The 23,017-nt window shown below is 35.1% G+C and overlaps 1 protein-coding gene across 4 annotated transcripts in view; it reads left to right on the top strand.

The window, feature by feature from the left end:
- The window catches only part of KHDRBS2 (KH RNA binding domain containing, signal transduction associated 2), a 616,081-nt gene that overhangs the window by 579,098 nt on the left and 13,966 nt on the right, over window positions 1–23,017 (top strand). For 2 of the 4 annotated variants that reach the window (XR_013176184.1, XR_013176183.1), the window contains 2 exons: window positions 481–654; window positions 1,877–2,620. Coding sequence is in view for 2 of the 4 variants with exons in the window: in XM_077162167.1 (XP_077018282.1) it covers window positions 481–578 (98 nt within the window). In the remaining 2 variants the exon portion in view is untranslated. Of the gene's footprint in view, window positions 1–480; window positions 1,430–1,876; window positions 2,621–23,017 lie in introns of those variants that run through there. The other 2 variants (XM_077162168.1, XM_077162167.1) reach the window with 1 other exon arrangement.

The raw sequence follows: 23,017 nt of genomic DNA, 5'->3' as shown, positions 1-23,017 counted from the left end.
GAGCATTTAAGAAATTCCAACCCCTGAGTTTCCACTCCTGAGAGTTTTCTAATTAGTTGGTCCAAGGGGTAGGCATTAGTGTTTCGTTTTGTTGGAAGATTCCTAGGTGAATCCCAAGTTAATCAAGGGCTCCAAACCACAGGTTCACCTGTCCAGTTTCTTTTGAGCATTAAATGAGATGTGATTTACAATGATCTCCTCTTTCTATTTTGTGGCATCAAAATCTAACACATAATAAATGTGCAGTTATCCAGGATAACTTAACTTTCTCTTCTTTGAAAAATGTCTTGCAAGTCAAATCCAGATGGTTGCATTTATATATATATTGGATTGGTCTCATCATGTGGTGAAGGTAGTAAGACCTTAGCCTTTCATGTTGACCTCTTTTATTCCCTTTTCCTTGCTCAGCTATTGTCTTGAATGACCATATCTGATAACTGTGAAGCCAAACCCATGTCACTGTCTTTCTGTTATCCATAGCACCAGAAGAATGGGCCACGACCCGCTCCAGTCTGAAGGCACCACCGCCAAGGTCAGCCAGAGGGGGATACAGGGAGCACCCCTATGGTAGATATTGAAGGTCTTCCTCACCTGTGACCTCACCTCAAAGACGATTCATAGCCTGTGGTCTCCACATAAACAGCAACAAGACAAGTAATAGTCCTTTTTTTTTTTCTATTCTAGGGATAACTGCTTATGATTATTCTATATATTTCTTGTATTTCCCCCTATACTGTTGGCGTGACATTGACACTAGTATTATTTTACTAAAAGGACTTAAAAAGACATTGGCAAGCATTGTCTATAAATCATTCAGTAGGATGATATGCTCTTGGTTGTTTTCCATTGTTGTGTGTAATTTTTTTTTAAAAGAGAAAGCATGAATCTGTTAACACATTTTGAGTCTCAACCAACTAGCAAAAACTTTGTTTAGGGTTGCTAAAATACTGTAATATGACTTTTGAACTAGCTGATAATAAAGTTGTAGATAAGATGTTTTAACCTGTCTTTTAATATCTGTCAGTTAGATGAAGATGTTCGATATTAAGTTTGTAAATTTAATTTTAAATGCTGTTTTAATGGGGTTGGAAACAAGCAGCTACTGTATGTATGTAGCTAACTGAATTTGTTCAGTGTTTTAACCTGTATTTGTTAAAAAAGAAAAAAAACACATAAAGTTCCATGTGTAAGCTTCTCTAAATAGGAAACCACAATTTGTCAAATATGTTTGCCATAATTTGTCAATAAAGCTGAAAACTTTTGTAAAAACTAAATTTGGAATTACTTGTTTTCTAGCTTTAAATGCCTGCTTTATTTCTTCTTCAAGAGATGCCTAAAATGTTTTCTATTTAAAAATTACAAAAATGAACCCAAGCCTGTTTTAAGATATTTGTGTAATAATTTTAAAATGTATTAATAACTTATGGTTGTTAAATAATTTAAAAGTTAACAAACTAAACTGTTACATGAATCATGGTTAGTAAGCACTAATGTATAACATGTTAATGGAAAAAAATGGATTTAGAATAATAAATGGATTTTAAACTATCCTCTAAGCTTTATCTTGCTAAACACAAACTCTGATTGACTTGTTTGCATTAGCATGTCTCTCGTGAGAAAGAGTAATGGAGTATAAAGAGGTAAGATTACCACTTACCACTGTCTAAATGCCTAGTTCTTCAACCTTTGAGTTTCCCCGCACATTAAATATCCCATCCAACATGTAAGCATTGCGTAGATTCACTTTATTGTTTTCACTCCAAGGAGTGCGTGGACTTCATTTGCGTAGTTTATAACAATTTGTTTTGACAAACAAATCAGTGTCACTGGCCAGTTGTTGCTATTCAACCTCAAAAACTTTATTTGTAATTTTCAGTGCTAAATATCACCGCCCTTGAAGGCAGTTTAGAGGGCTGATATTTCTTTTGAGACTATCAGACTTGATGGCTGATGATTATTAAGGAAATATGTCGCAGGACTCAAAGGATGACTAAACGTTAAACAGGTAACACTAATAGTAACTCTGTAATTTTGCATATGCAACAGTAATGTTAAATATTCTCAGTTATTAAGTTCCTGATAGTTAAAAAAGTAAACCTACAAAAACATAACAAATAGGTCTATAGGCTATTAAAACAACTAATTAACATTAACTAGAGGCACCAAAATTATTTTACAATATATAACCCTCAAGGTAATAAACAGAACTAAAATTAACAATAATAGTAATGCAACTCTTGCTAATATCAAACGTAAGCTAAATTTTGATGGAAAAAAAAAAGAAAGTGAAAGACTTGATGGTAGGGATGAATGCCAAAACTGTTAAATCGTTTAAATACAGTTTTTTTGTTTATGGTGGCTTTTTGTCGATGTGATTGGTTTACTTTTTTGCTGCTAACCAGCTTAGACATATTACTGTTCAGTTTTTGCAGCTGGGGTTGCATGCTAATAGTTTTATCAAGTGTGTGTCTGTCATCAATTAAAATTGTAAATATTTGCCTTTTCATGAAATCCCGTTGAGTTATATTTCATTTTCTTGTTTATTCTTTCTCACTATTTCAGGTACCCACAAGCAAAAACACAATTGAATAGCAGATGAGATGAACTAAGAAGGATGGAGGTAAGGTTATTTTTTGTGTTCTTTGAAATAGATAATCTTTACCAACATGAGGTTATAGCAACGAGTTTAAACACCAGATGCCACTTGTTAAATACTGAAAAGGTTTAAAGTGTTGTCAGGAAACTGAGTTCTTTTTTATCTTCATTGTTTTCTGTTTTCTATTTATCTGACAAAGTTTTCTAAGCTTGTTCGGCAGCTCGTCAAGTGAAATGAATTAGTGGCTAATCTGTGACCCCTTTCTTTGCTATATTCTTTAATTACACAAAGAGTATTTTAAAAAAAATTACTCTGGAGAAACAGGAGAAGATCACAATTGTTGGCTAAAATGAAGAGGAAGTTATAAATCTACGCTTCAACCCACCAACCCTTGCCTATCCCCTGTCAATGAGACACAAATAAATAACTAAACAAGCTGGTCTTAGTTTCCTAAGGCTGCTGTAACAAAACACTACTAAATAGGTGACTTAAAACAGTAGATATTTATTCTGACAGTGTACCAGAGGCTAGAAGTCCAAAATAAAGGTTTCAGCAAAGCCACGTTCCCTCAGAAACCTGTAGATGAGAATCCTTCCTTGCCTCTTCTAGCTTCTGATATTGGCAGGCAGTCTTTGGCTTATAGCTGTGTCACTCCAATCTCTGCTTTCACCTTCACATGACCTTCTTCTCCCAGTGTCTCTCCTCCTCTTCTGAAAAGGATACCGATGAGCCCTAATCCAATACCACCTCACCTTAACTTGAACATAACTGCAAAGACTCTATTTCCAGATAAGGTCACATTCACAGGTATAAGGGGTTAGGACTTCAACAAATCTTTTGGGGAAACACAATTCAACCCATAACAAAACCCAAACGTTCTCTTTCTCAGTGGGGTCCTCTTTTTTGCTACACAAATATATCTGCAATGCAGTTCAGTGTTTTAAGTGCCATCCAAGCGATAGGAGAGAGCGAGGTAATTCATTATGACTGGGGGTTAGTAAAAAGACCGAGGGGACCATTTAAGCTGGGCTGCAGTGAAAGAAGTAGACCCATTCATTGGTGAGGAAGAGAGTACATCCCCATGAAGAGATTAATCTTTTTGAATTTGTGGAGTGGGAAAAGTTCAGAAAGTATTTGTAAGGAAATCAAGATCAGTGAGTCTGATTCTTGAAAGCACATGGGAAAAGCAAAGCCTGGAAAGGCAGGTTCAAGTAAGTTCAAGGTCTTCCTTGAGTGCTGTGTTAAATTGCTCAGATTTCACGGAATAAGTTATAGGAAGCCACTGTAAGTGTTGAAGTGAGGAATGAAATAATGAGAGCTATACCTAAGGAACCTATTCCCAAGGAAGCAAGGCAAGCTATACATTTAGTCAAGTTTATAATCATTAATTGAATTTTCATCTGAGATACCTTTTCTAAAATTCTAACTGTTAAAAGTAACTATTCAATAACATATATGCTTCAGCCCATTAAATTCCTTTGTTAGTTTGTAGAGACAAAGAAATAAATTAGAGAATACATTCCGAAATGTTACTTATCAGTAATGTTATGTATCCAATTTGACTATGAAAAAGTTTTGCTATTTTTCAAAAACAAGTGGAGAAATCTCTAATCCAGATTCCCTGCTTTTTATTCTCCTTTGATCCTTTTCAAACAATGGGCTTGATCTTGTAAATCAGTGAAAGAGGAAACAGCCACAGATTGTTAATATTTCAATATATTAATCAATATCTCTTTGTGTCCATTGCAATTATTTTATTTGTTGGTGTTGCTGTTGTTTAACCTTACAACTCTGTCACCATTCAGACTAGATATTCACAGGCTTTAACTCAGGGCAGGACTATTACAGCAGAAATGCCAGTGCTGGACAAGAGAAGAAAACTTCTTGGCTTTTGAGTTTTAAAATAAGACTTTTTAAATGTCTACAATGATTTTTGACCAAGAAGATTTTGAGTTTCAGAAGCCTGAATTTTGAGAGCATAAGCCTCATGGATTTTGGACATAAAGTTTATGTGTTCAACTGTAGATTCAAAATACTTCCATACACCTACCTCCGGACATCCACAAGAAACAGGTTGCCCAGGCTGAAAGAGCTTAAGAGGCCGCAACATCTGAGACACTAGTGTAGCTTTGAGTTGGTTTCTTACCGGCACGGCAACCATCCAAAAAAACACCTCAGATCAAGTTTGGTACACTGGGGTACCTGTGTCTCAGGTGGAACCCAGGGAGGCAACAGCCTTCACAGAGTTCCCCACACCAGTGTGTCCTGGGAACAGTCCAGTAGCAATGGCTGCTAAAAGCGTCTCTTTGCTGGCAAGAGTGGAGAAGATGTGACAGAGAGAGCCACACGTGGAGTCATCTCTGCAGGAAGGCAGGGGAGGGTGCAGTAGCCTTGGCATGGACCAACACTGACCAGGGTGTGTCTGTGGAGACAATGTGGGAAAGACCAGCCAGTCCCCACCACAAACACCTCCAGAACTTAAATGCACCCCAGAGAAAAAGAAGGGAAAAACAGAAGAAAAGCTGACCAAAATTAATCTGAATTGGCTCAGATTACTTTTCTCCTCCCAGAATGGGCATTTGAAATTGAAATCAAGTTGAGGTAGAGAAAAAATATAATTATATATAGACTACAGAGTCATTTACTGCATCCTTGACCTGAGTCTTAAAATAATCAGAGATGAATGCAGTAGGTTTCTCCAACAACAGGAAATGAGAATTTCCTCCAAGATAGTGGCTTCTCAGTGGAAACCTTTGTAGAAGTGAAAACCGTTCTGTGAGTGGCCTTAACAGTAAACTATGTGCAGCCAGAGGATGCCCTCTTCTCTTCTTGGCATCTTAAAATGATACTGGGTCCCACCTGTCCTTCAGGAACAGCATGTCTGTTTCCACTAATTTCAAAGCAGTAGCACCTAACCATGAAAGAACAAGTACCAAGCTAGTTCTGGAATCACTGTCTGTCCAAGAGGTCTTGTGTCTGACATCCACCTAGTATAAATGATACAAACATGCCTGCTAAATTAAGGTTTTTAAATTATAGGGCATCCTGTTTTCTTTAGCAACTAAATATTTTCTGATTAAAATTCCTCTCTAAGTGCATTTTGAAGTTATTTTTATGAATGCCCCATACACTCTTTCAGATGATGCTATGACCCTTGGTAGACTGATGATCCCATAACGATGGGAAACTAACTAAAATGTCTAAGATAACAAGCTTGGACACTAAGGGAATGTATCCAAATAGTATTAATAGCATTAATAAATAAGAAAGGCTTGGTGACTGCAAATATTTGCCTAACAAAAAGGTTTAGTATACTTAAGTAGGATTCAATCAGAATCAATTTAATGGTATTTAATTGACCAAATAGTGCTTTTAGATTTTAGTGTATTTAGAAAACTTTTACTTTCAGCACATTAATGGAACTAAGGCTATTAAGCTTAATAAAAATTGAAACATTTAAAGTTTTTAAATAAAGTTGCCAGAGAATGACATATTAAGGGTTCACAGGAATTTTTTAAAGAAAATTATTTTGTAAATTTTATTATTGAAAAAAGCACTCTTGGTCTTTTAATCCTTCACTTAAAAATATTACTTTCAAAATCACAAAAATCCTTTAAAACTGTAATCTTTATAACATTTCTCTTTTTTCTCTCCCCCTCTTCCTTCCTTCCCTCCTCCCCCACCATCTTTCTCTAATATAGAAATTTGTAGGTTTTTTATTTTTAGGGGAATAGAAAATGGTGATCAACTATCTGAGGTGCTAGGCAATTTCAGTATCAAAGGACTCGTTCCTAAAATTCAGTCCATTTGCCACTCTTGCATATCCCACAGTAAAGTCTAATTTTTACTGAAAAACGGTATTAGTATGTTATGGAAAACACTAATTGTACGACAATTCATGAAATTGGTCATATGGCTTATGTTTGGTATGAGACTTAAGAATTAATAATAACAGAAGCAATAGCATGGCTTACCGTTTTCTGAGTATACCTGCCAAACAAGGTACTAGAATTTTCATAGTAAAAAGTTCTATAAAACGTTTATAATCCTTACAGCAATCATGCAAAGGAAATAGAATTAACCCCATTTTACAGAAAAGAACGTTGAAGTTCAGAGATTTAATTAGTATAACACAACTAATAGGTAGCAAAGCCAAAAAATAATTAAAGCAGAGTTTGATAAACCACACAACCACATATTTTCCAAACTGCTATGATGACCAACTTTGAAGAAATTTAATTGAAAATAAAATTAAAATGTCCTCATAAGCTTTACATAATTTCTATTGTGTAGCAACATGAGGATTATTGACTAAAATAAAAATTATTAGAAACTATTTTAATTTAATTGTGCATCTTTTTTATTGTTTACTAATTTTTTATTGTGAAATATAACACATATGCAAAAACAATAATTTCCAAGTACATTTTAACAAGTAGTTATATAAAAGATTTTAAAGTTTGGTATAGGTTACAGTTTCACGATTTTTTGTTTTTACTTCTAGCTGCTCTGAAACTGGAGACTAAAAGAAACAGTAACATAATGATTCAGCAGTCATATTCATTTGTTAAATCCTATCTTCTCTGTTATACTACTTCTCTTTTCTTCTTTTTTTTTTGTCAAAAATAGCATATATACAAAAAGCAATACATTTCAAAGAACATCACAACAAGTAATTGTAGAACAGATTTCAGAGTTTGGTGTGGGTTACAATTCCACAGTTTTAGGTTGTTACTTTTAGCTGCTGTAAGGTACTGGAGACTAAGGAATAATATCACTAAATGATTCAGCAATCATACTCATGTGTTAAACCCTACCTTCTCTGTATAATTCCACTGTCATCTTTGATCTTTCTCCCACTCTTTAGAATTATTTGGACCATGCCCATTCTAACTTTTTCATGTTGAAAGGGGCTGTCAATATTATTTGATAGGAGGACAGAACTAGTTGGTGTTCTGGAGAAGCTGGCCCCTCTGCATTTCAGGACTTATTTGGTCCAGGGATGCATCCGGAGGCTGTAGGTTTCTGGAAAGTTACCCTAGTGCACGGAACCTTTGTAGAATCTTATATAATGCCCTAGGTGTTCTTCACGATTGGCTGGAATGGTTTTGGTTGGGATTTGGCAAGTTATGATAGGTAGCAATGACTAACTCAAGAGTGACCTCCAGCATAGCCTCTCAAATCTATTTGAAGTCTCTCAGCCACTGATACCTTATTTGTTGTACTTCTTTTCCTCCTTTTGGTCAGGATGGCATTGTTGATCTCATGGTTCCACGACCAGACTCATCTCTGGGAGTCATTGCCCAAGGAGATTGACGTACATCTTTATCTTTTCCCAAGTTTATCATTCTGTCAAAAGTTCTGATTTTAAAGTTATAACACATAGAAAAATGTAGACAGCATCCTACATTTGTCACAAAGCATGACCATGGTCTTTTGTAGAACAAATGAATACATTTACAATTTAAATTCCATTTTGACATTTAAAAAGCAACATTCACACAATTAAATGAGCATGAAAGCAATTTCAGGCTTTCATTCTTCAATCTATAAATCAGAACTCTGCTTTAAAGAACAAGGGTCAGTTTCAACCCAGAAATATCTTTGTATAAGTCATGCAGTCATGTTTTAAGCACAAATGTGAAGATACCAATCTGCGTTAAATATTTTAAAATAAAACATTTCCTGTTTTCAATATGGTGGATAGTTTTTGTCTAGCATATTTCTAGTTTCCTATTAAAAGATATAAGTTAACAGTAAGATGGTTCTTGTTGACTGACAGGCATCAGTCTTCCATATCCATCATGAAGATTGATTTGCTAGTCTCATTACAAGACTATATTAATTGATATTCAGAAGATCATTTATAGTAGGGAAAAAGGTCATTCTACTTGGTATGCTGTTTTATAGCTCATCTCTTACACTTTATTGCAAGAGCAATTAAGTGAACAAAAGAGAAAGTTGTATGAATCATAACCACTTGTTGCCTTAACAAAAGCCAGCTTATATCTTCCTTTCCCAAGAAAGAAAAAGGAAACAAAGGCCTATATTAAATGTTAGTGAGTAGTTAGTAAGCACTAATTTGGTTCAAGTTTCTCTTTCACCATGTATCATATTTAACATTGGGGTGAAGTGATGACCACTTTCCAGGAGACGTGAGAATTCTTGAGTGTGCATCTTAGGTTCTCTCCAGCAGCAAATGCCATCACCCTGATGCCTCCCAGAATGGCTTCAACCAATGGGAGAATGTTCCCCCTCCTGTCTCATTCTCTAGCTGCCCTCACATATGTACCCCATATTTTCCATCTTCTTGCCTTTTAGACTGCCTTTTCTGGCGTCAGGATATTTTTTGACTTGTCTGATACTATCTTGCTCCTCCCTTCCCAGGGTTTTCTGTCATTCCAAGTGGAAATGAGGAGGTAAGAAGCCAAAGAGGAAGTGATTAATAACTGCCTGGAAGGAAGCTCTTTCCAAGCTATTCAACAGAGACTCTACATTGAGAGATGTTTATTTTCTTAATTGTAAAAACAGAATTTGCCCATGATAAAACCAAAAAGTAAGAAAAGAGAACTGTCACATTTAATTAAAACCTAGAATTAACTGTTAACATACATACATAACCTAACGGTCACCAGATTTTTCTTTCTTAACTAAAAAGTTTAAGAGAATTCCATAAGCGAGACAGTGTCTCCAATTTGTCTAGGTTCCCTCCTATTCAATTAAAAAAATCAGAAAAATCAGAAATAAATAAGCGCACTGGAATTCACTAATATCTATGACTGGAATGAAGCCAGTTTTAAATATTTTTAAACAGGGAAGAATATATCCACATGTCTAAAAACAATCTGCACAATGGAATTTATGTTGAATTTTAAAGCTATCTATCTTATTTATATTCTATCCTATCTATTCTAATTTATTTTAATCTATATTCAGAGTAAAAGAACAGACTGTTTAATATATAGTGTAAAATTTGAAAGTCTGTAATCCTTAAAGATAACTCTGTGATAGTTTGGTTTATATTCCTTCTTATTCTTTACTTTTTTCTTGCTTCTTTCCTTTAGTATTTACTTTCTTTCTCACTTCCTCATCTGCTTATTACTTGTTTAAGTATATGCAATTTTAACTTTCTAAAATGAGCTGTAATTAGTTTCTTTGTGAGAAAATGAGCTACTACTGAGTTCCATAAATTCAATTTGTATGGAAAGTTAAACATGTATTGTTCCACTATGAAGATCTAACCCACAAGACATTCTCTAGAGAGTGAGCAAATTTACTTTAACTTTTCCACACCTCAGTTTCCTTGTAGATAGTGATAATAAAGGCACATACTCATAGAGTTGTGAGGTGTATAAAGTAAGATGATATTGATGATGCAGATGTATATCTCCTCCCCCAAATTATTTCCCCTTGGCAAAATTTTATCTTTGAGATATCTTCATGTGTGTACCAAATATGTAAACAAAAAATCATTTTAATCCATAAAAAAGGAAAAGACTCATATTGTCCAAATCAATTTGCCTTAGGCATTTTAAAATGTTCTTTACTAAAATATTGAGCTAATATAGATTTTAGAACACAGCTTTAAAAATAATCATCATTGGGTGGTGCGATGGTGGCTCAGTGGCAGAATTCTAACCTGCCATGCCAGAGACCTAGTTTCAATTGCTGGTGCCTGCCCATGCAAAAAATCATCATCATCATTATATTCAACATTTATTGAGTGTCCATTCATTATAAGATATGTAGGTACACGAGAATCTCACAATAATATTGCACATATACTATTCAAATAGAAATAGTACAGGAGGCATTTGTATTTCTGGGATATTTAATAATATGCACTGCATTGTTTCATTTATTTTTCCAATAAATCAGCAACATAGTCTAATCTAACCCTCATTTTATAAATGAGAAACTTAGTCTAGGAGAGGAGAAATAACTGGCCAAGTTTGCATTTCTGGACAGTAAGGCAGGCTCTAAATCCAGGCAGACAATCTCAGGGACCTCACTCTACACTCAGTTAGCTCCTCTGACTTTGAAGACAATTTTTATAGTAGACTAAATTTGTGAGGAAGCCAAAAGGTAGTTGTGCAATGCATTCTTAAACCTAGAAAAAAAAAATTACAATAAATTCCTTTACTACGAATATCACCAAGGTAAATACAAACTTGAGTGTCTGAGGATAAATTTGTAAACTCCCCTTATGCAAAAACTACGATGGTCAGAATATTTCTTTTCCCTGGGATTATTTACAAAATGAGTCTTGCACAGTAACCATAAACTGAACATACTGTGCTTGACTATATTTATTTGCCTGCCTACAATTGATTGAATAGAAGTTATTTGTATCTGAGAACAGAATTTAACCTTCAAAATAACAAATAGCAGGATGGGCCATGGTGGCTCAGAAGGCGGAGTTCTTGCCTGCCATGCCAGAGACCCGGGTTTGATTCCCAGTGCCTACCCATGCAAATAAATAAATAAATAAATAAATAAAAGGGTAACATAAAACTTCAGTGAAAAGTGAAAATAAACTGTCAGATTATATTTCTAGAAAAACAGTCATGGTTACTAATTTGTTAATTGATGACATGTTCTCTTGTAATCATTTATCCCAATCTGTGTGATTACAAAAATAAAGTTTTCATTTTACTGTTATCCCATATCGAGATGTACACTGTTGAAATTCATTTTATACTTAATTATAGAATACCAGGATGAAGGTGAACATGAGAAGTGCCGGGATTGAATAGATAGCAACATGAAAAACAAAAGATTGACCACCCTTTACATTTGTAAAGAAATGTAATATCCTGAAATCTCCTAGAAGTTGTCATAAATCACCATCATGTGTAATTTATCACACAAACAAGTAAATCTAGAAATCAAAAATATGCATTCCCTTTACAGCAAATACAGAGCCTTCTATTGAATGTGTCTGAAACTTCTGTTTTCTGACTCAGAACAATTATTTTCATCAACCATTGCATTTCCCTTCTCTTCTACCAGCAGATTTATTTTTTTAACATATCGGAAATTTCTGTGTGCCCAAAGTTGAGTAAAGAACAAAACTTTGCACCAACCTCTCACAGAGTATGTTAATTCAAAATTATGCTTCAAGAGAATTACAAATGTCTCCATGCAAAAGTATTAAAAACTAAGAGCCCTAAATCTATTGCATTCCAAGGATATGTCAAAGTAATTTTGCAAAACTGCTTTGTAATTATATTGATGTTTCAGAGATCTGTCCTTTAATCAATTCCTACAGTTCGGCAGACATACACTGTCTAAAAAAAGAAAACCTTCTGAAACAATAACTCTTCAAAGTTTCCAAATACACATTTAATGTGTATTTGTGGTATTTAGATTATTAAGTAGATGTCTATTATAGAGTATTACAAAATGCTCATTACTAATAACTAAAACTTGGTAATGAGGTGATTTGATTTCTTAGAAGTCATGGAGAACAATTAATAAATTTTATCGGATTTAAGTTCTAGGTGTTATTTTCAAAGTATGATCCAAGTGATTTATTGAATCTACACAGTTGTCCATCACTTATTCTATGCCCATCTCATCATCCCAAGTAAACACTTTAACCTGCAAATGAGACAGGAAATGACAGGCTGTGACTCAATGAAGTAGACTGAAGAAGAAGTGTTTGTCCTCATGAAAACTTGCAGCTAAAAATTATTCAGTGGATGCTAAATAGTCTGCTGAACTAAACTCACTGCTAGCTGTCACATAATAAGGAAAAATGTTAAGAATACCATGTTGGTTCAAAGATATCCAAGAAACATTTTGGGAAAGAGGAGCCAGGCATTACCTTGCTAATAGCAAAAATTGGATTCCTCTAGGACGAGGCTAACCTTTTTTACTGTAGCTAGTAAACCGGTCCAGATAGAAAGGATGCATTTATAAACTACAACTAAATGAAAAAACATCTATTAATTTACCTCCTTTTTATTTGTCTTAAAGTATTTCTTAGGTGTTATTTATATGTGAATTTTTTATATGTAAGATGCAAGTATTGTGTATATTATTATATATACATATATATATGCATCTTGGTAACTTTAATTTATTTTTATTGATATATATTATGTATTCACATACCATGTCATCATTCAAAGTGTGCAGTGGTCCACAATATAATCATATAGCTGTGCATTTATCATTACAATCAACTTTTTTTCTTTTTTTATGAAAAATAATATATATATGTACTAAAAAGCGATAAATTTCAAAGCACATTGCAACAATTAATTGTAGAACAGATTTCAGAGTTTGGTATGGGTTATAATCCCACAATTTTAGGTTGTTACTTCTACCTGCTATAAGGTACTGGAAACTACAAGAAATACCAATATAATCATTCAGCATTCATACTCATTTGTTAAACCCTACCTTCTCTGAATAATTCCACAGTCACCTTAGATCTTTCTCCCACTCTTTAGGGGTATTCAGGCTATGCCCATTCTAACTTTTTCGTGTTGAAAGTGGTTGTCAATATTATGGGATCAGAGATGGAACTAGTTAATGTTCTGGAGAGGCTGGCCCCTCTGCATTTCAGGACTTATCCGGTCTAGGAACCCAATGGGATGTTGCAGGTTTTTGAAAAGTTACCTTAGTGCAAGGAACCTTTGTAGAATCTTACGTAATGCCCTAGGTGGCCTTCAGGATTGCTGGAATGGTTTTTGTTGGGGTTTGCCAAGCTATAATAGGTAGCAATGTCTAACTAAAGCTAGTGTAAGAGTGACCTCCAGCATAACCTCTAAACTCTATTTGAATTCTCTGAGCCTCTGAGACCTTAGTTGTTACACTTCTTTTTGCCCTTTTGGTCAGGATGGCCTTGTTGATCTCATGGTACCAGGGCCAGGCTCATTCCTGCTAGTCATCGCCTTACATCGCCAGGGAGACTTTTACCTCTGGTTGCCCCTTGATAACTTTCTGAACTTCTAAGATAATTTTAAATTTAATTGCCATAAGAATTCTATAGAGAAAGCAGAGCAAATTTTCGTATCCTCATTTAAAGATAAAGAAACGCATTTTGAGGATTACAGATGTGTCCAAGGTCATATATTATAAATGGTAGAACTTGGGCTGAAAAATATAACTTTTCTAAGATACTTGTCTCAGTTTTGTAAGTGTTAAAGAGTGTCCGGTGATAGAATAGAGACCAGAAAAGGTTGTATGAGATATAAAACCTTTCATATCATTTGATGTGATGAATCAAGCCCATTCAAAGTTAGCTAAAAGTCAAGCCCTTGATCTTGAGGCTTACTCTTGTGAAGCTGAGGTAGGTAGTGGAGAAGCTTAGCCTACCTATAAATATGCCTAAAAGTTACTTCTGGAGGTCCTCTTTTGTTGCTCAGATGTGGCCTCACTTTCTCTAAGCCTAACTCTACAAATGAAAGCATTGCCCTCCCCACTGCATAGGACATCATATCCAGGGGTGAAAGTCTCCCTGGCAGCATGGAAGATGAATCCCAGAGATGAGTCTGGCACTGGCACCATGGGATCAACAATTCCACCCTGACCAAAAAGGGGGAAAGAAATGTAACTAACAAAATATCAGTGGCTGAGACAATTCAAATAGAGCGGAGAGGCTACTCTGAAGCTTACTCTTATGCAAGCTTCAGTTAGACATTGCTACCTATCATAATTTGCCAAATCCCAACCAAAACCATTCTAGCCAATCTTAAAGAACACCTATGGCAATATATAAGATTATACAAAGGTTCCATGCACTAGAGTAACTTTCCAGAAACATACAACCTCCAAATGGGTCCCTGGAACAGATAAGTCCTAAAACCTAGAGAGCCCAGGCTCTCCAGAACATCAGATAGTTCCATCTCCCTACCCCATATTATTGACAGCCCCTTCCAACATGAAAAAACTAGAATGACCATAGCCCAAGTACCCCTAAAGAGTGATAGAAAGATCAAAGGTGATGGTGTAGTTATACAGAAATGATAGGTTAAAAAATTAATATAATTGCTGAATCATTAAATTGATATCTCTTTTAGTCTTCAGTTTCTTAGAGCAGCTGGAAGTAAAAACCTAAAATTGTGGAATTGTAACCCATGCTAAACTCTGAAATCTGTTCTACAACTAATTGTGGTGCTGTGTTTTATAATTTATTGCTTTTTTGTATATGTGTTATATTTCGCACACACACACACAAAGTATATTGTGATGATTAAAATATATATTTATCCCTTCTAGCGCCTGTATTCTGGAGTAGCTAGAAGGAAAAATCTGAGAGGATCGCATGGTAGCCCATGACAAACTCTGGGATCTGTCCTGTAACTACTTGTTGAAGAGTGCTTTGAAAACTATTGCTTATTTCTTTCTTGTTTTGTATATGTTTTATAATACAATAAAAAAAAAGTTAGCCAAATATATTGAGATTTATTTTTGCTATATACGAACAATTGCTCATAACCTTAATCAGTGATTTAGATGCCTCTTAAAGGCATGCTATAATATTGAATACTCAAGAATGCAGCATATTGGTGTCAGACGCATATGAATTGCTCAAAATTGAGGTTCTAATAATTACAAAAGTATACACTGAATTTATTATATCTAAGTTAAGCAATATTTTTTTCTGATTTGAACTGAAAGACAACAGACTTGAAATTAGCTAAAAGTATAAAACAGTAAGAAACAATTGGAAGCATAATAATTTTGGTTTCAAATATATAAAAATTGTAGCTCCACTATTTCTTTAGCACCTACAACCACAAGAACTTCAAAAGAAAGAAAATTAGTTTATTATTCTACCGCTAGATAAGAATTATCTTAGCTTTGGTCATTGTTTTTCTAATACTTATATTAGTCCTTCCATTGAAAAAAGTACTTTAGAGCTATTGAATAATTGAGCTTTTGAAATGCTCTGTGAGTTTTAAAATCTAATTTTGGCTCTGTTTGCAAAAGCCAAAGTAAGTCACAGTAATTTTCTAATTTTCAAACAAGCACCCTGCTTTTGAGGAAAAGATCCCAGAGGGTTTTATTCAAAATTAAACAGTTTGGCAGTTGATCTTAATTTAATTTACTAAACAATTTCATGTAATGGTTCAAACAGAGACTTGGGATTCTTCCATATGAGTGTGGTCATGTGGAAGAATTTTGCAATTTGGTCCAATTTATCCCTATCCACCTTTATTGCTAAAGTGAATTACAAGGACCCAGAAATATCCATTTTGTCACAAACCTACTATCAAAGCAATACATAGCAAATCAATACAGATTTTTCGCTGTTTTACAATTATCTGCCATAGTATATTATGCACAAAATATAGTGTCTCCTTTCCCAATATAAAAGAAGCATATTTGAGAGTCTTCATCTTATTCGGTTTCTAGGTCAAACCTCATTCCTGAATTAGACACAAGCTCCTGAATTTTTATTCATATGATCATATAGCTCAGCTCTGCTTCACTTTAGGCCATGAGGGCTCACAACCTTACAGATTGCTGGTTAACTGCTGAGATCAGGAAATGCTCTTTTGCATTAAAATGTGACTAATTAAAATATTAAGACTTAATATGTAAATAAGATACAACACCTACTTTGCAAATAGTGGAACAAATAAATACGTATTTGAAGATGAGATGACTTTTTTCCCCCAGTGGTGGAGAAGCAAGCATCTAGAGATACAGTACAAGTGACAGGTGCTTTAATTATATCTACAATGTCCATACCAAATGAAAATAAGATGTTTGATGTCCTACAGAATATTTCTGGAGCACGTACTTACTTACAAAGATGAATTATTTGATAATGATATTTAATAAATATCTAATTGGACATTATTTCTGTCCCTTCTGAAGCTGAATTTGTTTTAGGAATGCCAAAATGTAAGTCCTTCATTTTGTTGATTTTCTAATTAAATTTCATTTTTACTGCAGAGATATAATATTTCTCAAAATAAGTTGATTGTTAACATTAAAGTATTGCAGTGAATTCAGTCAATTTCATAGACTTATCAAGTAGTGAAAATAAGACATACTTCAGTTCTAAAATACTTTATATGTATATAACTGATAGTTTTTATTTGCATTTAGACCATAGACAAAATCAAACTAAAAGTATCCAACCTGTAAGACACATGGTTCTTAGGTATAGTAGTTGCTTTATTGTTTGACATTTTCTTAGTAATTTGTTTTATTTTTAATTGTGGCAAAATGTACATAATATAAAGATCATTTTAACAATTATAACTGGACAGTTATTTTGACAATAAGTACATTGATAATACTGTGTAACTTTCACCACTATCTATTTCAAAACTATTTTAATCATCCTAAACAAAAACTTATATTCATTTAGCAATGACTCCCCATTCCTCCATCCCCCTTTCCCTTGTAACCACTATTCTGCTTTCTGTCTCTGTTAATTTGCTTATTATAAGTATTTCAGGTAAGAAAAATCATGCAATATTTGTCCTTTCATGTCTGGCTTATTTCACTCAACATAAAGTCTTCAAAGTTCATCCATGTTGTAGCATGTACCAGCACTTTGCTTCCTTTTGTAGATGAATAATATTCGATTGTATGAATACGCCACATTTTGTTTGTCCATTCCTTTGATAATAGACATTCAGGCTGCTTCTGCCTTTGGTTATTGGGAATAATGCTGCAAAAAGCATCAGCATATAAATATCTGCCCAAGTCTCTGGTTTCAGTTCTTTAAGATATATATCTAGTAGTAGGATGCTGGGTCATATGGTAATTCTTGGTTTAACTTTTTGAAGAATCACCAAACTGTTGTCCACAGTGACTGCACCATTTTACATTCCCACCAACAATGTACAAGGGTTCCTATTCTCCACATCTTTGCCAGTAATTGTTATTTTCAATTTTGTTTTGTTTTTTTTTAATAGTAGCCATCCTACTGGGTATAAAATGATATTTCATTTCTTTAATGGCTAATGATGTTGAGCATGTTTTCATAGACATATTGGCCATTTGCATATCTTCTTTGAAGAAATGTCTGTTCAAATTGTTGTCACATTTTTAAAATTGAATTGTTTGTCTTTTTATTGTTCAGTGTTGTTCTTTATATATATTAGATATTAAACCCTTATCAGCTATATGGTTTTAAACTAGTAACAAGCTTGTTTGACTGTCACCAACTGAGTTTCAATAGTATGGAAACTCTCTGCTCATATATATATGTCCTTCCTCCTTTCAGTTGGCACAGATTACAACTTTATACACTACATGCCCATTCACATAGGTCACATTTGCCTGTTAAGACATATGAGGGGCTGGGGAATGAGAAGTAGTTACAAACTAAAAGTGTAATTCTATTGGATTTTATATTTCCCTATATAGTTACCTTTACCAATTTTCTTTCTCTCTCTAACAGCTTTGAATTACTGTCTAATGTCATTTTATTTCATCCTTTTGTTTATCTGTAAATGTCTTAATTCCTCCTTCATTTGGAAAGATAATGCTGGACATAGAATTCTTGGTTGACAGCTTTTTTTTTTTAAGAACTGTAAACATCCCATAGTCATCTGATCTCCATAGTTTCTGATGAGAAATATGCTGTTAATCTTATGAAGATCCCTGTTATATGGCAAGTCACCTCTCTCTCTTGCTGCTTTCAAAATCCTCTCTTCAAGCTTGGATTTTTGACAACTTCCCTATAATGAGTTGGTATAGGTCTCTTTGAGTCTATCTTGCTTGGAGTTCATTGAGCTTCTTTGATGTATAAATTCATGATTTTCATCAGAATTGGGATGCTTTTGACTATTATTTCTTCAAATTCTATTTCTGCCCCTTTCTATCTCTCTTCTCCTTCTGGGATGCTAATGAGTATATGTTAATATACTGACTGTATCCCACAAGTCCTTCAGAATGAATGTTACCCAAGGATTTGCACCCTATTCTGGAGAGATTTAATGTGTTTCCAGTTATATGCAAGACAGTTGAGTATTGTTAGGTGAAAGAAAAAATGTGTGTTTTATTGTTTTTTATTTAAAACTTAGGTATGGTTTAAGGTGGTATGTATAGCTGCCAAGTTGACAAGGGGTGGACTGTCATGGGCAGGTTCATATGTCAACTTGGCCAAGTGGTGGTACCTGTTTATCTGGTTGGGCAAGTGCTGGCCTGTTTGTTGAGATGAGGACATTTCATAGAATTAAATCATGATCATGTCAGCTGCATCCACAGCTGATTCCATTTGTAATCAGCCAAAGGGGAGTGTCTTCTGCAATGAGTAATGCTTAATCTGATCACTGGAAGCCTTTTAAGGAGGATTCAGAAGAGACAGGCTCTTCCTGCTTTGGCTGGTGAGCCTCTCCTGTGGAGTTTGTCTAGACCCTCCATCGGAATTATTGGCTTCACAGCCTGCCCTGTGGATTTTGGACTCTGCATTCCCACGGTCACATGAGACACTTTTAGACATTTTATATTTGCGAGTGTTCCCTGTTGATTCTGTTTCTCTAGAGAACCCTAACTAATACACCCCACACTGGAGTGGGGTGCTGCTGCGGTTTGCAAATACCAGATAAGTTGGAATGTTTTTTGGATGGCTGAGGGGGAGATTTTGGAGGAACTGTGAAGAGAATGATGGAGAAGTCCTGGAGTGCTTGAAGAGACTGTTGATGTAAGTGGAACCACTGCCAACCTGGACAGAGGTGGACACAAAAGGGAAAAATTGGAATTTGCAGAGTGAGAACCATGGAAGCTCGGGTCTGAAGCCAAGAAACCTTGGCCAGGAGAGTGGACTCACCCATATACACGGAGAGAGTGAGTTTACCCTGAGGGTGGGTTTGAGTCTCCCACATTGTTGCAGTGGAAGAGTTGTGCAGCCTCAGGCCTTGGAGAAGGTAAAGCATGCTCCTTGGGGGACTGGAGAGAGCCTAGCTGCCACCACATGGAGAGGTTGAGCATGTACCCCAGAAATGGCAGAGAGCCCAGGTGTGACCCTGATGCCTGGAGAGAGTGGAGCCAAGAAAAAGTTGATCTCCTCAATGTTCCTGAAGTTGATTTGGAAAGAGGCAGGCCACTGCATAGGCCCTTGGAAAGAGTGGGACTGCCACTTTCTAAAGCTGAAGGATAAATGAACTTTCAGACTTTGAAATCCAGTGGTGTCTGCCCTGCAGGTTTTCTTTCCAATTTCTCCTGGATATGGATCCTGTGACTGTCCCTCCTTTGCATATTGGCACCAGACAACGTGTTTGGAGATTCACAGATCCACAGCCAGAAGAGAATTTTTTGTACCTTAATATTGTTTGAGGTGATGCGTGTAGTTGACAAGGGGTGGACATGTGGTATTTAGATTCAGTTGTCAACTTGGCCAGGTGAAGGCACCTAGTTCTGTTGCTGTGGACATGAGCCAATGTATGTGAACCTCATCTGTTGCTCATTACATTTGCAGTTGGCTAGGAGGCGTGCCTGCTGCAATGAATGATGTTTTACTTAATTGGTTGATGCTTAAATGAGAGAGCGCAACACAGCACAGCCCAAGCAGCTCAGCATACCTCATCTCAGCACTCCTCATCTCAGCACTCACAGCTCAGCCCAGGCCTTTGGAGATGCAGAAAGAAAACACTCCAGGGAAAGTTGTTGGAACCCAGAGGCCTGGAGAAAAGACCAGCAGAGATCACCCAGAGCCTTCCCATGTAAGAAAGAACCTCAGATGAAAGTTAGCTGCCTTTCCTCTGAAGAACTAATAAAATAAATCCCCTTTTATTAAAAGCCAATCTGTCTCTGGTGTGTTGCAGTCCAACAGCTATCAAACTAGAACAGCCTTCATTATTGTTTATTTCTGCTCCTCAATTAGAAAATTTCATTTGTCTTGTCTTCAAGTTCACTGATCCATTCCTCTGTCTGTTCAATCTGCTGTTCAATCCATCTAATGAGTTTTTCATTTCAATTATTATACTTTGAACCCCTGAATTTCTCTTTGATTCCTTTTAATTTTTCATCTCTTTATTTTGTTCAATGTTTTCCTAATTTCCTTTTGTTCTTTATATATGGATTCTTTTAGTTCATTGAACATATTTAAGACAATTGATTTACCATCTTTGACTAATCATTCCAAAGTATGAACTTCCTCAGGGATGGCTTCTGGGGAATTGTTTTTTTTACCCCTGTAAGAGGTCATGCTTTCCTGCTTGTTTGTGTGCTTTGTAATTTTTCATTGAGAACTGGGCATTCTGAGTATTATGTTGTTATGTCTCTGGAAATCTAGTTTTTGCATTCATCTGGGGTTGCCTCATGTTTTGCTGTTGTTGTTGTTGTTGAGAGCTTGAGCCATAAATTTGCGACTTTCCTAAACTATTTTTGCCCCCAAATGGAATGGAAAGAGAGAAGAGGGGGAAAAAATCAAATAGGTAACTCCTGTTTAAAGCTCTTCTTCCACCTTTGCTTGAGAGGGGGTTGAAGCGATGGCCACCCTCAAAACTAGCCCCCCAGCATTCTGATGTAACTGATCAGAAACAGTGATCAGCAATCAGATTACACACACCCAGAGTTTGGAGGACAAAGTCCATATAGCCCTCCCTGGCACCAACTAAGCCACATAAAGATTCTGGACTGCTGTCTACCCTGTGGTTGGGACATGGGAGATTGTAGCTGCTACACAGAGGGTGAAATTCCCCAATATTTACTGCAATTCACCAACGTCTTCCTGCAATTCTTCCCTGGATGCTGCACAGTGTTTCCCTAAACCCCAGCGTTTCAAAATGGTTGATTCAGACAATTTCTGCCAGTCCAATAGTTGTTTTGGTGGAGGGACTGATTCCTGGAGCTTCCAACTCCACCATTTTCCTAAAATCCTCTTTTTGTTTTGTTTTGTTTTTTAATTACCTTGAAAACATGAATAGATAAGAAAGCAGAATTTAAAGTTGAGAATAGAAATTTGAAGAGAGACACAGTCTGTTCATTTGTTAAGGACTTATGTATTATGATGGAACTGAATTTCGAAATGAAAGTATGAAGAGTTAAAACTAATAACATGCATGATTAAAAATAAAAACAAAGTACATTCATATTTCTATTGCATAGAATGTCCATTTCACACTGTCTTTATGCTAGGTATACTTGTTCTTTCAGAAAGATAGTCAGATCGTAGTGATTGAATAATGTTCTTATTTTAAAATGAACGTATGTCACATTTTTGCATGAATTTTCTATTTATCATTTATTTACCATCCTTTATTGGTTAGGCAGATTTGAAATTTATATTTTCTACCTTAAAACAACAAAGTTAAGAAATAAGTATTATGTATTGACCTATTAATCAACCCTAAATAGGACATTTGCCAAAACTGCCAACAAATTGCTACTCTTCCATTTTGCTTTTGTGGACAACGTAAGCAATGCAATACCTCTTACGTTTCAAAATACATCCTTATAACAAAGTTAGACAAAAAACTATAATACAAAATACTGAAGTATTTCCCAGTAGTTTTGTCTACATTTAACACCAATTATATTTGGCCTTTTACCATATTAGCATAATAATATCCAAGGCTTATTCCCAATAGTCTATTTCCTAAAATATTTTCCTACAAAGCACAGTCTGTAAATTTATTCTTGATACAATTTTTCCTCTGCACTAATTTTTGACATACGAAAATCACTACAAAAGTATGAGATAACATACTTTGGAAATAAATGAGGATTTATTATCCCATTTGATGGGATGAACTGATGAGTTCATCAAATGCCCACCCAACACATTCAGATTATATATCAACCATTACTTGCTCAGTGGCTTCAAAAACACTCAATATGAATTAGAAAATTAATTATTATCTAACAATATGTAAAATTAGAGAAACTGTATCCAATTAAATGATAAATGTTATTTTAGCATCAAATAATAAGATATATAAAGCTATAATAAAGTCAATTGTTCCACTGAATTTTTTCTTAATGTACTGTAACATCATAGTCACCTTTATTTATTATAAATACTAAAACTGTAGTGCTATATTAATCAATTTCAAAACAATTCAACACTGTGAAAAAGGTGTTTAAAAAATGCAAAATGAACTAAAAACCAAAAGTCTCATTGCCTTACAATCAAAATCAGCCAGCTTTATACTTCTATCACGCAGGTGATACGTTTTTCATTTTTCAGTTGTTTTCCTGGTAGAAAGATGTCAGGAATGTTTGGCATCTCTTAAACTTCCCATCTCATTTGTCTCTGTTATAAACTTCTCAATTAATATATTAAAGCACAAGAGGGGAGGAAGAGGACAGCTGCAGTAATATTAAAATATATACATCAGCATTTGCAAATATGAGGCATGGTGTGAAAAGATCCTATAATTCCAAAAGGAAATATTCTCTGCTTCTCATTTCTTGAGTTCTTGTTGCTTTTTCTTTTTCCTGTGTATAATAACTTCAGGGCAACAAGAGATAATTAATTGCATTAGTGTTAGAAACATC

This window comes from Tamandua tetradactyla, chromosome 5 (genome assembly GCF_023851605.1).
Source record: "Tamandua tetradactyla isolate mTamTet1 chromosome 5, mTamTet1.pri, whole genome shotgun sequence".
NCBI classification, from domain to species: Eukaryota; Metazoa; Chordata; class Mammalia; order Pilosa; family Myrmecophagidae; genus Tamandua; species Tamandua tetradactyla.
Note: the sequence above shows the minus strand (reverse complement) of the source record. Positions and strands in the feature narration are given on the sequence as shown.